Source organism: Pristis pectinata, chromosome 24 (genome assembly GCF_009764475.1).
Source record: "Pristis pectinata isolate sPriPec2 chromosome 24, sPriPec2.1.pri, whole genome shotgun sequence".
NCBI lineage: Eukaryota > Metazoa > Chordata > Chondrichthyes > Rhinopristiformes > Pristidae > Pristis > Pristis pectinata.
The window spans coordinates 4,505,963-4,521,609 of NC_067428.1; the positions used below are offsets into that span (position 1 = coordinate 4,505,963).

The following is a 15,647-nucleotide window of genomic DNA, read 5'->3' on the forward strand; positions in this document are numbered from 1 at the left end:
TCATAATGTGGACCATTTTTCTTGATTTAGACCGGAAGGCTTCTCATTCTCCTGCAGTATTTCTAACTTCTCATTGCATCAATAATTTTGGCAGTTTCATTTTTTTAATTTTTTTCTATCTTCCTGTTTTCCAAGCCTCATTTCATGTTTCTGTTTCATTCCTAAATCTTCCATTCAGTCAGAAAATAAGGCCTGCCAGATATCCTTTGAGAGCCTTGCTATAGAATCTCTCCAACACAGTGAATAAATGGAAATGATTCATCAGTACAACAAAGTGGTTAAGTTACTGGGCTAGCAATTCAAAGGACAAACGAGTGATCCAAAAATATGAGTTCGATTCCCACCACTACTGTGGCAGTGGAGCTACCAGATTGTTGTAAAGGTGCATGCATTCACCAGGAAAGCAAATCTCTTCCTCTTAAACCAGATCTGACCTACATGGGGCTTTAGATCCACAGCACCTGATTGATCCTCAACTGCCCTCTGCATTGGTATGGCAAACAAAAAGGCATAATTTTTCTCAGAAAATCCTACATCCTAAAAATAATGAAATGTGTATGCATTTGCATTTGTCCAAGATGTTTTGAGGATGTGACTAGCAGAATAGATAAGGGGCGACTGGTGGATGTGGTATATCGGATTTTTGGAAGGCTTTCAAAGGGTCCTACACAGGAAGTTGATTAATAAGGTTAGGGCACATAGAAATTGGGTTAATGTACTGGCATGAATTGAGAATTGGTTATCAGACAGAAAGCAAAAGGGGAAATAAATAGATCACTCTCAGAATGGCAGGTTGAAACCAGTGGACTATCTGGGCCCAGCTTTCCCAATCTGCATCAGTGATTAGGCAAGGGGACCAAATGTCATATTTCCATGTTTGTTGACATTGTAGGTAAAATTGTGAGTTTGGAGAAAGATATAAAGAGGCTTCAAGGTTATACGGACAAGCTGCTTCAATGGGTGAGGACATTGCAGATGGAGTACAACAAAAAAATGTGTATTTATCCGCTTCAGTGCACATAACAGAAAAATGGTGTTTTATTGAATGGTGAAAAAATTGGGTAGTGTTGATGTTCAAGGGGACTTTGGGGTATTTGTGTACACAACATTGAAAGCCAACATGCAGCAGCAAGTGTTTAGGCCACAAAGACTATATTGTATTTACTATGAGAGGATTTGAACACGGGTAGTCTTGCTCAATTATATGGGGCTTTGGTGAGACCACACCTAGAGTATTGTGTACATTTTGGTCTCCTTACTTGAGAAAGGGTGTATTTGTCATAAAGGCAGTGCAGCGAAAATTCACAAGACTTGTTTTGGGAATGTCTAATTTGTAGACATTTTGTATATTGAGTAGACCGGGACTTGTCCTTTAGGGTTTAGAAAAATGAGCAGAGATCTCATCAAAAGATTAAAAATTCTTAAATGGCTTGACCAGCCAGAGGCAAGGATGATGTTTCTACTGACTGAGAGGTCTAGGACCAGGGGGCAGAGTTTCAGAATAAGAGGTATTGGTATTGAGATGAGAAATTTCTTCATTCAGAACCAGGTGAACCTTTGGAATTTTCTACCCTGGAGGGCTGGGAAGCTCAGTCATTGGATTCATTCAGAATAGAAATGAATAGAATACTGGACGTAATAGGAATCAAGAATTATGGCAATAGTGCTGGAAAATGGCAGTGAAACAGAGGATCAGACATTACGTTAGTGAATGGCAGAGCAGGCTCTAAAGATCAGATGGCCTGTCTTGTCTATATTTCTTGCATTATGTTTCATATTTGTGTGCATGTGTACCTTTTGAGAGAAACTGAATAACAAGTTGAATCAATGCATAAAATAATTCAAATCACGTCATTATACAGACATTTTAATGAGATGGGGAATTAGTAACATTGCCAAGGTTGTTTTATTGTATTTTAATCAAACATTAAATTCATCAAAAATACATTTCCAATTCTTTGTAGGGTTTCTAGCCTGTATCAGAAGCTTAGGACCTTGATTTTGCTGCAATGATGGTGAAGTAGGTAAAAGCCAAGAGGATTAAAAATTGGGAAATTAGCATTGCTGACTCCATAAACTCATGGGAGTTGTAAGATTTGCTCCATTGTGGCAAACATGCTACACATAATACATTTTAGACTTGCCGTCTGCTCAACCTGCTTATATTTTTGCATCAATGTTTCAAACGTGAACTTTAAAGTACCATTTCAGTGATGGTGGGTATGAGATGTAAGCCAAGCACCGATGAGTGATGGACATCAATCCTGAATGCCAACGGGTGCTTGTACTTAATGACCGCTAGTAACAAGGACCAATGTTTTAGTGATCCAGTTTTGGAAATGGTTAAGAGATAATACCTCCAATTTATAGTTAAAGCACTTAGAGCATTTTGACCATTATGCATCATTAATAATATGTGCACAGTTGTTGTGAGGAAAAGGTTCTTTGAGGTGTCAGAGGCCAAGGACTCTGGGCACAGTCTTTGGAGCTTTAAAAATGATTTATTCACAAAGACAAACGCGGGAACAGAATGAACGGGAATGGATGCACACACATGGGTGATCGCGAACGTGGGGAAATCGCAACGGGGGTGAGGTACACACACACACAGCAAGTTGGTTACAAATGATCAGGGAAAAACAATACAATGCCTGACCCCCTGACTCTGTACAAGCATCGGCTCTATGGTCCTAGGGATACTTAACTAATTTCTCTAGCAGTGCACAGCTTACCTCAACATCCCTCGGAGAGGACAAAGAGAGAGAAGACCAGCATGTGGCACTCTTTATACTGCTGGGGGTGGTGCTAGCCCAGGTGATTTAAACAAGCCAATCGCTCGGGGCCAGGTGCAAAGGTGTTTTACAAAAGCCAATGGTTAGATGTGCCCAGAGGGGCAGGGTTGGAGACAAACCTTGATTGACAGTGGTGTCGCTTTCGACCAGTGCTCAATGGTGTCACGTAACAGTCATGACCTTTCACACTACAGTTGTGCATCATTAGTATGAGTCCCACCCTGTCTTGACCCTCGTCTTGGAAAATATAATGCAGAAGCTGGTAAATGCCACATCATTAAACCCAAGCTTCTAGATTTAATCAGCAATTGTTGTTACTGTCTATTTCAACATTTATCATATGATCCTCCCTGGGAGACGTGATTAAGCAAATTTAGCGCTGTATCCTCAGTTTGTCCCTGGTTCTGCTTTACCTCATCACAAGATCACTCCATAAAAGATGCTCTTCGTGTCTTAATAATCACAAATGCATTTGTCAGGCTACCTCACTAGCACCTATAAGCCCATAAATCACGTATTAAGTGTCTTTATTGGTCTTAAATTCTAAAGAATTAATTTTCCCAAGTGAATTTTTGAGTGGTAATGTTCTTCAACACCCAAAGAACCACCGCCTATTTTTTTGTAACTTCTTGAAACGCCTACAATTGTGATTGAAACCAGAAAGTGTAACAAGTAATATAACATTGTTCCTATGCTTGCATAACATGTTACTCCCACGACATTTTATGAGTAGGCAATGATCAAACTATACACTTAAAAATTGAAAAACAACTTAAACGTGCAAACTCAAATGTGCTTTATTCCAAATGTTAAAAAGACGCAACAATATCATCATTAATCGACTAATATCGAGTTGTTGTGTCTATTCCAATGTATCTATCCAGTCTCACCATTGTTTGTTGTGCACAGGATTAAAATGTCAGTGTTAAAAACTTCAAACTATAATTCAACTTAGCCAATAACTTTAGTGAGTTTATTATTTGACTTAACTGTCAGTTTTTATTATAGAACAGTTACAGTTCTAGATTAAGTGTTGGAAAGATCAGATTGTACTGCAGGGAGATGTTTTCAGAGTGCTGCATAAGTTGACTGTTTAACATTTTGAATCTAGAGGAAAACTGCGAGATACCATTTTGGACTGGGAAGACTCATTACCTGAGCGGGACCTCAGTTTGGCAGATGAAGCCTGCAAGTACGTTTGAAACCTATCAGTGAGTCTGTGCTTGCCTGTGTGTGTGTTTTTTTTTTGTGTTCAGAGCCTGGTTTCCAATCATAGAATCTAACAACATGGATCCTACTTTATTCTCCCCACGGTTCCTATTTCTGGCTGTTTTGAATGGATTTATTCTTTCATTCATGATTGAAAATATGGGTGTTACTGTCAAGACTATAACTTATTGCCGAGCCCTCATTTCTGTTAGTAAGGTGATAGAACAGAATGGCTCAACAGGTAGTTTCTGCAGGCATTGTATCAACCCTTTGCAACACTTCAGTCGCCTATACATGAGTAGGACATCACACATGACCTTAATCCAATATGTATTTACCAATAAAGAGCTTTACTTTCCTGTGCTGATGTGACCATTTCCAGTTCCTGCCCTCACTTCTGGGTACAATGAATTCTGGTACCAGAAATGTTATTTTGAAGTTAACTAGATCTGGCAGTAAACCTGTGCAGATGATCCTCCTGCAGTGGTTCTGAGCTTTGGATTGCATCGCTGCAGGGCATTTGATGAATCAGTTTTATTTTTGTTTTATTATTTTGCATACAGTTGTCCATCTTGAGCTGTCAGTCAGTTTCCTTCATATTGTGCCATGCGCTTGCATCTTGCTTCACTGCTTTCTCCTTTGTTGTTTTGAACTTTCTTCATCAACTTGCATCAGTAATATGGTAAGAACCCCTTGTCTCTACTTTGAATTCCTCCCCCTCACAAACCCCTAATCAATTGCATTCCAGAAAGGTTAAAACAGAGGCAAGTGACCTTCGTGTTCCAATACTGAAACTAAAGTTAATAAACACCACACAAAAAATCCATGGTGCTGATCCTGTCATGCAAGAGCTGCCTTCCCCCATCCTCCACACAAAGCTACATTAGTCTTGGTAACATATTTGATCTGAAACAAAATACATCCCGCCGCCATCACAACTTAAGTTAGAATCATGATGGCACAGGAGGCTGTATGGTGCAGGAGGGCATTCAGCGAAAATATGCAGCCTCTGTTTAAATCAATCCATTCAGTTCCATTCGTGTTTTCTCTCTCCAGGGCTCTGTAGATTATTTCTATCAAGTGCCTGTTCAATTCCATTTTGAAAGCCCTGTTGATTATGTCTCCTCCATCCTGTCAATGTTCCAGATGATAAGTAGACTCTGCATTTTATAAAACAATATTCCTTGCATTCCCCTCACCCCATATCATTTGCCCTTCATTTTAAATCTGTATGTGCCAATCATTGAAGCATCCTTGGAAGGTACAGCTTCTCTCTGTTTACCCCCACTTTAACCCATTATAATCTCATTCATCTAGTAAATCTCCTCTCAGCGAAGAAGAACACCTCCAGCTTCACCAATGTAACCTTGTGCTGAAATTCCTCTTCATGGAACCATTATACAGCGAAACTCTGACAATCCACAACCTAGCCATTCAGAAGTCCTGATGGTCTGGCATCAAGGAATGAGGCAAATGGAGAGGTGCAGCTGCCCAAACTGATGCTCTTTAAAAAGCACCATTGATTACCTAGGATTCCCCAGGTGATGTTTGCCACACTCCTCATCCACTCACTGTGGCCCCTGTTCTGGAGTTCTCTTCAGACTTACCCAATTCTGTTGGCTACACTCCCTTGAACCTTGCCTGGTTCTGTTTCCCTTGAAACTTAGGATTCACTGGAAAATTTAATCCACTGTGTAACGTTTAAAGAAAAAGTTAATTAACTATATGATGCAGTGTTAATATAACATCTAATAGTCTAGAAAATCTGTAATCAGTAAAGACACCTACATTAGACTATTGTTTATTGACTACATCTCTGCCTTCAATACTATAATTCCAAGCAAACTCCTAGATCTGGGACTCAACACCTTCCTTTGCAATTGGATCCTTGACTTCCTGACCAACAGACCGCAATCAGTAAGGATAGGCAGCAACATTTCTGCCATGATTATCCTCAACACTGGTGCCCCACAAGGCTACGTCCTCAGCCACCTACTCTGCTCTCTATACACTCATGACTGCGTGACCAGATTCTGCTCTAGCGCCATCTACAAGTTAGCAGATGACACCACCATTATGGGCCATATAGCAAATGACAATGAGTCGGAGTACAGGAAGGAAATAGAGAGCCATGATAACAACCTTTCCCTCAACATCAGCAAAACAAAGGAGCTGGTTATTGACCTCCAGAAGGGAGTTGGTGCATACACTCTTGTTTACACCAATGGTGCTGAGGTTGAGAGGGTTAAGAGCTTCAAGATCCAAGCAGTGAACATAACCAGTAGCCTATCTGGTCCAACCACGTAGTTGCCATGCTCAAAAAAGCTCACCAGCACCTCCTTCCTCAGGAGGCTAAAGAAATTTGGCGTGTCCCCTTTGACCCTCGCCAATTTTTAATTGATGCACCATAGAAAGCATCCTATCTGGGTGCATCGCAGCTTGGTACGGCAACTGCTCTGCCCAAGACCGCAAGAAACTGCAGAGAGTTGTGGACACAGCTCAGCACCTCATGGAAATCAGCCTCCCCTCCATGGACTTTGTCTACACTTCTCACTGCCTCGATAAAGCAGCCAGCATAATCAAAGACCCCACCCTACCCAAGACATTCTCTCTTCTGCCCTCTCCTATCGGACAGAAGATACAAAAGCCTGAAAGCACACACCACCAAGCTCATGGACAGCTATCCTGCTGTTATAAGACTATTGAATCGTCCCCTAGTACGATAAGATGGACTCTTGACCTCACAATTATCTCGTTATGGCTGTGCACCTTATTGTCTGTCTGCATTGCACTTTCTCTGTAACTGTAACACTTTATTCTGCATTCTGTGATTGTTTTACCTTGTATTACCTCAATGCGCTGTTGTAATGATCTGTATGGATGGCATGCAAAACAGTTTTTCACTGTACTTCAGTACGTGTCAATAATAAACCAATTTACCAAATCTGCTGTTCTGGCACCACCGAAGTCCCGAACATGCAAGATTAAAGGAGTTTTGCTGTACTACATATAATCTGAACCCTCTCACATTTACATCCTTCCTAATGCACAATGATCAAATTGGACACATTACCCCAGCTGTGGCCTAATCAGTATTTTATACAGGTTCAACATAACCTCACTGCTTTTATATTCTATTCCTTTATTTATAAAATGCAAAATCCCATAAACTTTGTTACCTATTTGCACAACGTGTCCCGACACTTGAAAAGATTTGCGCACACAGATACCTCTGTTCCAGGCTTCCAAATAGGTTAGTAATAATTCTTTTGAATAGCAAGAATTCTGAATACCAATCCCAATTTTTTTACAACTGAATTACAGAGTTCAAATACAAATAATCACCTCTGATTACCCACAAGAATGAAACTAGTTACCTGTCTGAAACCAGGACTATCCAGTCACCCACATTGGGAGCCCCAAGAGTACTTCAATGTTTTCTACTGATCTTATCCCAGATGGATCCGTGTCCCTCTTGGCCTGCTCTTGAATTACAGAAAAAAGGATGTGCATTTAAACAGCATTCCATCACCATAATCAAATTATCCCAAGATGCTTCGCAAGATATGAACTACTTTCAAGTGGATAATCAAATGCATAGACTTTTTATAAACAAAACAGAATTAAATAACCGGTTTGTTTTGCTTACCATATCAGCATCTTTTGCTTAGTCTTCCTGCCCTCAACACTGTTTCTTCCTATAGTAACACAGCCCACGTGCTCCCTTCACTTCTCCACTCTACCATCTAACGACACCTGTACGGAATTCAGTCTTCGCCACTTGTTGCTCTTCACCCATTCCCAAGGTGCTTTCTTAAAGCAATGATGAGTTTATGCTGTATGGTCTACCCAATATAGAAGTATACCTTACAAAGAAATCAGTAGTAAAATTAAGAAAGCAAAATGTGAATGAGGATACTCGGTTATTTTCAATAATTTTTAAATGGTTAATTTAGTCTGAGCAGCTAGCATTTATTTTAGTTCTACACAAGTTAAGAGGAATTGAATTTCACCATTGCCTGGAAAAGCAAATTTAATGAGCTTTCTCCATCCCCACAGGAAGTCTGATGTGGCCATTACATTGGGGAGCTCTCTTCAAATCAAACCAAGCGGCAATCTGCCCTTTAGTACGAAAAAGAAAGGAGGAAAGTTGGTTATTGTTAACCTTCAAGCCACCAAGTTGGTAAGTATGAATGAAGCTTGAGCTTTGATTCAATTTGCAGGTGATTATTTATTTTTCATTAGTGTTCAGCATAGTCATTTAATTTCACTTGTAAAGCGATGCATTGACTTTCAGCCAAAGTGCTGAGAGGTTTTCTGAGCAATATTGCTTCCATGCTCATTTAGTTACAGTTTCTATTAGTGACATCTCTACTGCTTGGATTTTTCTAATTCAATTCCATGCGCTGTGTAGATGTTCTGATATCCAACAGGTAGTCTTTTTGGAACCACGGTAATAACAGTTTTATGGTATTTCTTTGAATTATTTCTTCAGAAAAATCTTTATCCTTTCATATAAATGCATGCACCTTTTTTCCAACCCACACTTAAGCTTATGGCTTTTTACACACCATTGAGGCACTAATTAGCTCATCTGCAGATAAAAGGGATCAGTCAGTAGTCTGCATGCTCGTTTTAAGAGTTGCACACAACATATGAAAGCAAAATACAATTTCTTTGTGCTTGACATTAATTATTAGTGGGGGGAGGGAGAAGATTCCAATTTGGTCTTAATGGCAATTTTTAAATAATTAAAACTGGAACAATTCAAGCCCTAGTGATAAATAACGTGGAGAATATAAGTCCTTTGTGAATTTGAATTTCTTTTTTAGTAAATCTGGAACTAGTTTTTGTTCACCCACAGGTTGTGATAGAAACCCAAGTCCTTAACCAAATCATTGTAGCTGATCCCAACAGCCCCCCTTAAAAGGTGTAGTCAGTAGTTTGGAACATGCTAACCAGTGTAATTTGGCATATATAGCAGCCAGTTACACACAAGTGAGTCTCAAAATCAGCAATGAGATTTTGTCCAGATTTTGTGTTCTGATGTCTGATGGGTAAATAGCGATCAGGATACTCACTGCCACCAATGTTGGCCATCACACCAAAGTTCCTCAGCACATCCAAAGGTCCTGTCACTCATTGTGCACATACTAGTCTCACTGGTCCTGCAAAATTGCTGCATCTCGCACTTATAGGATTAAATTCCATTGCCATTTGTCCACCCATCTGAATGATCAACAATGTTCTGCAGCTGAAGACTACCCTCCTCGCTATCAACAACAGTACCAATCTTTGTGTCATCTGTGAACCCACTAGGAGGTGTGGAATAGGTTCACAGATGACATGAAGATCGATGGTCCAGAATCTGCTCTGCCTTCCATGAGCTACCCTTTTATTACTTAAAAAAACAAAGAGGAGCTGAGTTTCTTTTAAATTAGCTGCCTATCTATTCTCATATTCTGCCTTTGCCCGTTTTTTTTACACCCTCTGTTCTTTCTATATAGCCCGTACTATTAATCTTTTTTCTTCATCTTAATCTAACCAAATGCATTATGAACCCACTGAACTTGGCACTCATTAAATATCCTACTCTTTTCCATATTTGAATCATATTAAGCTTTACAATAATATGATCACTGAGCAGGCACGGTAGTGTAGCAGTTAGCGTAGCGCTTTACAGCGCCAGCGACCCGGGTTCAAATCCGGCCACTGTCTGTAAGGAGTTTGTACGTTCTCCCCGTGTCTGCATGGGTTTCCTCCGGGTGCTCCGGTTTCCTCCCACATTCCAAAGACGTATGGGTTAGGAAGCTGTGGGCATGCTATGTTGGCGCCGGAAGTGTGGCAACACTTGCGGGCTGTCCCCAGAACACTATGCAAAAAGATGCATTTCACTGTGTGTTTCGATGTACATGTGACTAATAGAGATATCTTAAATGGTACCCACTTGTAAACAATGAGGAAAATAGTTATAACTCTCTTATGCTCATGAAACATTGGATATTCCACTTCACTAATCCATGCTCCATAAGAATTTTCTTTTAATATATTCCTCCTTGTGTCCCCAGGACAGATATTCAGACCTTCGGATATTTGGTTATGTTGATGAAGTTGTTACCAAATTAATGAAACACCTTGGTATTGAAATCCCTGAATGGGAAGGGCCCCAGGTGGTGGAGACAGCGGAGCCAATTAAGCAGGAAATAGGGAACCACCTTTCAGTGAAGGAAGATCTGGACAATAAACCCAAAATCGAGGTCAAGCAGCAAAATAGAGACACTGAAGAAGAGGGGACAAGTGGCCTGGAATCTCTGGTGTCACTCTCCTCAAAATCCAATGGCTGCTTCAAACAAGATTGCCAAGATGTGGACTCTAGTACTTTTGAGACTAAGCGCATCAAGCTCGAGCCAGTCATGGTCTGACACATCCCCATCTGCAATACTTCGGGACAATTTTCCCCCTGCAAGCATTATCGCTCAGTTGTGACTATATATTTAAGTATTTTAATTTCTTTATAAACTGGATCTTGAATCCAAACTGCAACAAATCTGACTGTTTGTCTTTGTGTAAGCATGTATTTTTCTTTACAATGGTATAATTTGAACCCTAAGGTCAAAGGTCCTGTTTAATTGTAACTCTGAAGAAAGCTACTCCAGAAATCCACATTATGAAGAGACATCAACCAATCCAGTATACTGTAAAATGAAAGCAGCAGGGGCAAATCTTTCTCCCTTCATTTCTTACTGTGTAGAGGATAAGATGAGTTAAAGGGCTTGTGCTGTGCTGTACAGCTTGATGGCTCTCAGGTGGATTTGAAATTTTTCATGCACATGTTTAATATCTTTTTCTCTATGTAAAATCATTGCTTTACTCAGTGCATCAAGCAATGTATGTCATAAATTTATAATGCTGTGTAGATAAGTGGAGGAGTTTTGTGAATCTGAAATACATTTTTTACTTATTCATAGAATGCTGGCGAGGCTGGTTTCTAACATTTGTCGGATTTTTTTTCATTAGGATGACATTGCTGAAAATAAAGATCACAAGGGGTATTGGTGACCTTTGTAATTTCCAGTGCCTCAAATGTTCAGCCGGTTGCCTGTAGATCATTGAAGTCGATTATGGTCTTGCAGATGTAATTGTTTTGCCTAATATCTGACGATTATGCCATCAAGCGTAATCTGGAGACTTTGCCTTCCATCATGTGGTTCTCCTCCACAGCTGGAATTTGAACTGGTAATTATATGTTCCAATAGTTAACTTGCTATGATTGATGAACAGTAATGCTGTATTTGCATTTACGTAGTAGCTAAAGATGTCAGAGTGTCTCAAAGGGTTTCTCACATTGGAGTGCAGCTATTATTATGCAGACAAAATTTAACGTTGATTGCTTAGCCAAAAAAATTAAATATCGCAATGCCAAAGCATTGAATTGTAAGCAAATTTTAAATCTGCAATTCAGATGAACAAACCAAATCTAATGAAGCTTATTAGCTCTATATTGTATTTGCATTATTTGAATTGCATGTAATTACTGTTTTTACATGTTTGATAGGGCCCTCACGATATGTTAACTAGCACTCATGGCATCATGTTTATTCCAATCGCAGCATTGTTGCCTCTGAATTGGATGCTGTTGGTTTCAAGTCCCATGCCATCAATGTGGAAGATGTGGTACCAGCAGAGTGAGTGCAAATGAGATTCACCACGATGTTGCCTGGAGCAGAGGGCTGTAGCTGTACGGAGAGATTGGATGGGCTGGGTTTCGTCTCACTGGAACATAGGAGGCTGAGGGGTGACCTTGTAGAGGTTTATAAAAATATGAGGGGCATAGGATAGGTAGAGGCTTTTTCCCAGGGCAGGGAGTCTAGAACTGGAGAGCACTGGTTTAAGGTGAGAGAGGAGAAATTTAAAGGAGATCTGAGGGGTAGATTTTCCACACAGGGTAGTGGGTATATGGAATGAGCTACCAGAGGTGGTAGAGACAGACACAATTACAATTTTTATAAGTCATTTGGACAGGTACTTGGCATTCCACTGTTGCTGGAGTTGTCACCTTTAGAATTAGGTTTTAGTCCAAGCCTCTTGGCTGAATGTATTTTAAAGAACAGGGGAAGTCTCCCTTGTGTCTTGCTGATATTTATCTCTTAGCCAGCTTTACTAAAATACAAATTATGTGCACAAGTTTCACATTGCTGTTTGTGGGAGTTTGCTGTGAACAAATTGTCCATTAAATTTCTTATAAAATCTCAATGACTACACTTTACATGTACCTCATTGGCTATAAAATACTTTCAGACATCCAGAGGCTATGGAAAGGTGTTTTATAAAGACATTCTTTTTCTCTTGAGAAATCACAGCAATGCTTAGCATAAATCTAAATATTTTCAGATAAAATCTGTACACTTTAAAAACAAAATGTACCAGATAGAATTATTGTATACAGCCCACAAGCAATTAGTATTTATATTCCACACTCCTGCCACTCCATTTGCCTCATTTCAGCCTTTCAATATACCGATTCCTTTTGAAAGCATCTAAACTTTGCCTTGAGCATTTACAGTGGCAGTATACTTCCAATTTTATCATCTGTGAGTGAAGGACGCTCTCCATCTACCTCCCCATTGGACTTATTACCAACTGTCTTGTTACTCTGACAAGGTTCTCCCACAAATGGAAACATTCCTTGTAATGAGAGTGTTGCAGAGCTTTCTCTCTGAATCATGGGTCTCCTTATTGCAAAAAGTTGAGCTACTCTCTCTGAAATTCTTTGATACAGTGCTCATAGTTTAGTGAGATGTTCATTGATGCTTTAACTTGAACTTGAGGGTAGCACAACCATTGCCCATTATACTGAAGGATTGTTTTTAACTAACAGGACTGTGGCCACTACTGGCTGTATACAGGGCAAATGTGAATTCACTGTGAACTTACGACAATGCATATCAAGTCCAAACATTACCCTTACCTTCGCTTCATTGATGCTCCCTTAACTGCTCAATGTTTTCAACATTTTGTCATCTCACATTTGCAACAACAGCAGTGTTTGCATTTGCTGCTTTGTTTTTCAATTTTTCATTGATAGGACTCCAATCTCAGAGGTGGTGGGTTCTGAAATATCACATGATGCCATTGCTACAGATTGTTTTGCTTCCTATAAGTATCTAGGCACTGATGTATATTTTCTTTAATACTATATGCTGTTTAAAGTACATGATTGATACCTTATAAGCACTGTTTGAAATGTAATGCTTTGAGTTTCCTGGTGATGGGTGATTGGATGCTCAGTCAAAGTTCAGGAGACAGATGGAGGGTGTCCTGCATTGTCCAAGGTTTTGTCTTTGTGGAGTGTTGTGTACTCTGAAACTTCTCATCATCTAAAATTTGGATCATTATTTTCTGCCAATTTCCATAAAGTGCAGAGTTACAGATTGTAGTAATTATCCAATACTAATGGGTTTATCCAAGAGGCCCAGTCCAAGCCGGTGAAATTCAGTTGCAATCACCCAAAAAGAAGAGATGTTCTGGGTGAAAACACTGCGATGCACAAGCCAAAAATGGCCCAATCACTGCAAGTCAGATCTTTCATTGGTGTGATTTCCAGAAAAGGAGATTTAGATTTGGTCTATGCCAATTTAAAACTATTTTATGAATATATAAAATTATGCTTTTCTTAATTCTGACTTAAAATACAATGTGTTTGGTTCTGTAAGTAAAGCATTGCATAATAAAGTTAAACTCATAACTGGAAATGTACTGTTTGTCTTAACAAGGTGGTCCTAAGAATTTCGGAGCAATTTTGGGACCAACGTAGCAATGGAACTGTGTTTACAGTAGAGATATTGAAATATGTTGTGCCATAACTTCACAAAAACATTAATAACTCATAGCAGCCACAAGTGAAGTCACATCACTGGGCTTTTGGCTCCCTCTTTTGCTGCAGATCTATCAGTGGAAATTCCCCGTGAGTGGGTGCACAGTGGTGCAGCTAGTAAAGCTGCTGCTTCATAGCTTAAGTGACCCAGGTTCAATCCTGACTCTGGTGCTGTCTGTGTGGAGTTTACACTTTCTGCCTGTGTGGGTTTCCCCTGGGTGCTCCGGTTCCTTCCCATGTCCCAATGGCGTGCAGATTGGGGAGCTAATTAACCCCAAACTAAGGCATCCATGGATTCAACCTTTTCTCAAATGCAAAGAAACAAATCAGCAGACACCTGAAGGCAGAGGTTCAGGAGAAAACCCAGGACCTAAAGGTACATGAAGAGAATGCAGGAGGCTGGGAACTTTGCCACAACTATGGCATGTTCCGGTTCTCCAATGGTGTATAACCCGTCTAAGGCCCCAAAGCCAAAGAGGGAACATAGATGATACCACACAACCAAGAGGGTCTTAGAGATATTTGTCATCTGCTCACTGGAGAGCAGGAGATTTCTAATTTGCATTCAGGAGAACCTTTTTTAGCCGGTGTGTAGCAAATATTCTGGATTTAGTTCGAACTAACAAAGCTGGTCAGTTGGAAGGAGTATCTGTGGGAAGCTCTTTTGTAGTAATTCAGTAATATTTAGTATGATGGAAGAGAAAGCAGATAAAATAGGAGCCAAGGTTCTAAATTGGGTAAGGCCAATTATACTAAGGTGAGAAGAGATTTATTTAAAGTGGATCAAAAACTATCAATGTAGTGGGAGACATTTCAAGGTGTTCCCACTGTATGGTTATATTTTTAAGGTACTCAGGATGTCGACACAATTGGTGTAAATGTGTTGTAACAGAATATCCCTGACCTATTAAACCAAGTCAGAACCCATTTTGTGTAATTGAACTAGCAAGCTTGATAGTACAGATAAAAGATTGTAGCAATAGTCCATGGCAATTAGACTATAGGTAACCATAACAATATGTCAAACAAGACGATACTTATGTAGATATATAAGAAATATATAATTGACCTTTTGGATCCAATGGGCAGGCTATGGAATCTTCCCAGGATGGAAAAGGGCCCACAGGCTTGTTCCTGTAGCAATTCATATCTGCAGGTTTTCAGGGAGATGTAAAAGGTTTGTGAGCACCAGTGGTCAGTAGAGGAAGTGTGACTGCTAATGCTGAATTCAAACGACTTGTGCTGGAATGTGACTGGTTGCTTGAATCAATGGAATGTTTTCATATGATTGGATACGAAGGGTTCTCATCTCTGGTTGGTCAAGAAGTGGTATTGAAATGTTTGCAGGTTGGTGAAGAAAATGTTCATCCATGATAAGTGACCTCGGAATTGGGTAATACTGGCCACATGTAATTTGGTGTACAATAATCACTGTATAAATTGTGGTTTTTAAGCCATCCTGGAACCTGGTATCTGGATGACTTCATTGCAAATGCTCGAATAAACCATGAACGAAGGAACATGTGTTTCGACTGATTCCTGAGGGGTGCGGAGGGGGGTAACTGAACTCCCACACTCCACAAAGGAAAGGAGCGAATCTGTCAAATCTAGAAGGCCTGGATAACAAGGTGGTAAGACGAAGCCTAGAAAGGGAAGCTTCAATCATACATGGAGAGCTTAATATGGTAGAAAGTCTAGAAATTAGGGAGTGTAGGGTGAAATTAAATGAGAAATTAAGTAATTGGAGAGCATAATTAAAAACTGGCATAAAA

The 15,647-nt window shown here is 39.9% G+C and overlaps 1 protein-coding gene across 1 annotated transcript in view; it reads left to right on the forward strand.

Annotated features, from left to right (window-relative positions):
* sirt6 (sirtuin 6) overlaps positions 1-15,385 on the forward strand; it is a 34,799-nt gene extending 19,414 nt beyond the window's left edge. The window contains exons 6-8 of the mRNA XM_052038145.1: positions 3,904-3,984; positions 8,061-8,184; positions 10,070-15,385. Of these exons, the coding sequence (XP_051894105.1) occupies positions 3,904-3,984; positions 8,061-8,184; positions 10,070-10,423 (559 nt within the window). The 3' untranslated portion in view covers positions 10,424-15,385. The remainder of the gene's footprint in view (positions 1-3,903; positions 3,985-8,060; positions 8,185-10,069) is intronic.
* Positions 15,386-15,647: the final 262 nt, after the last annotated feature.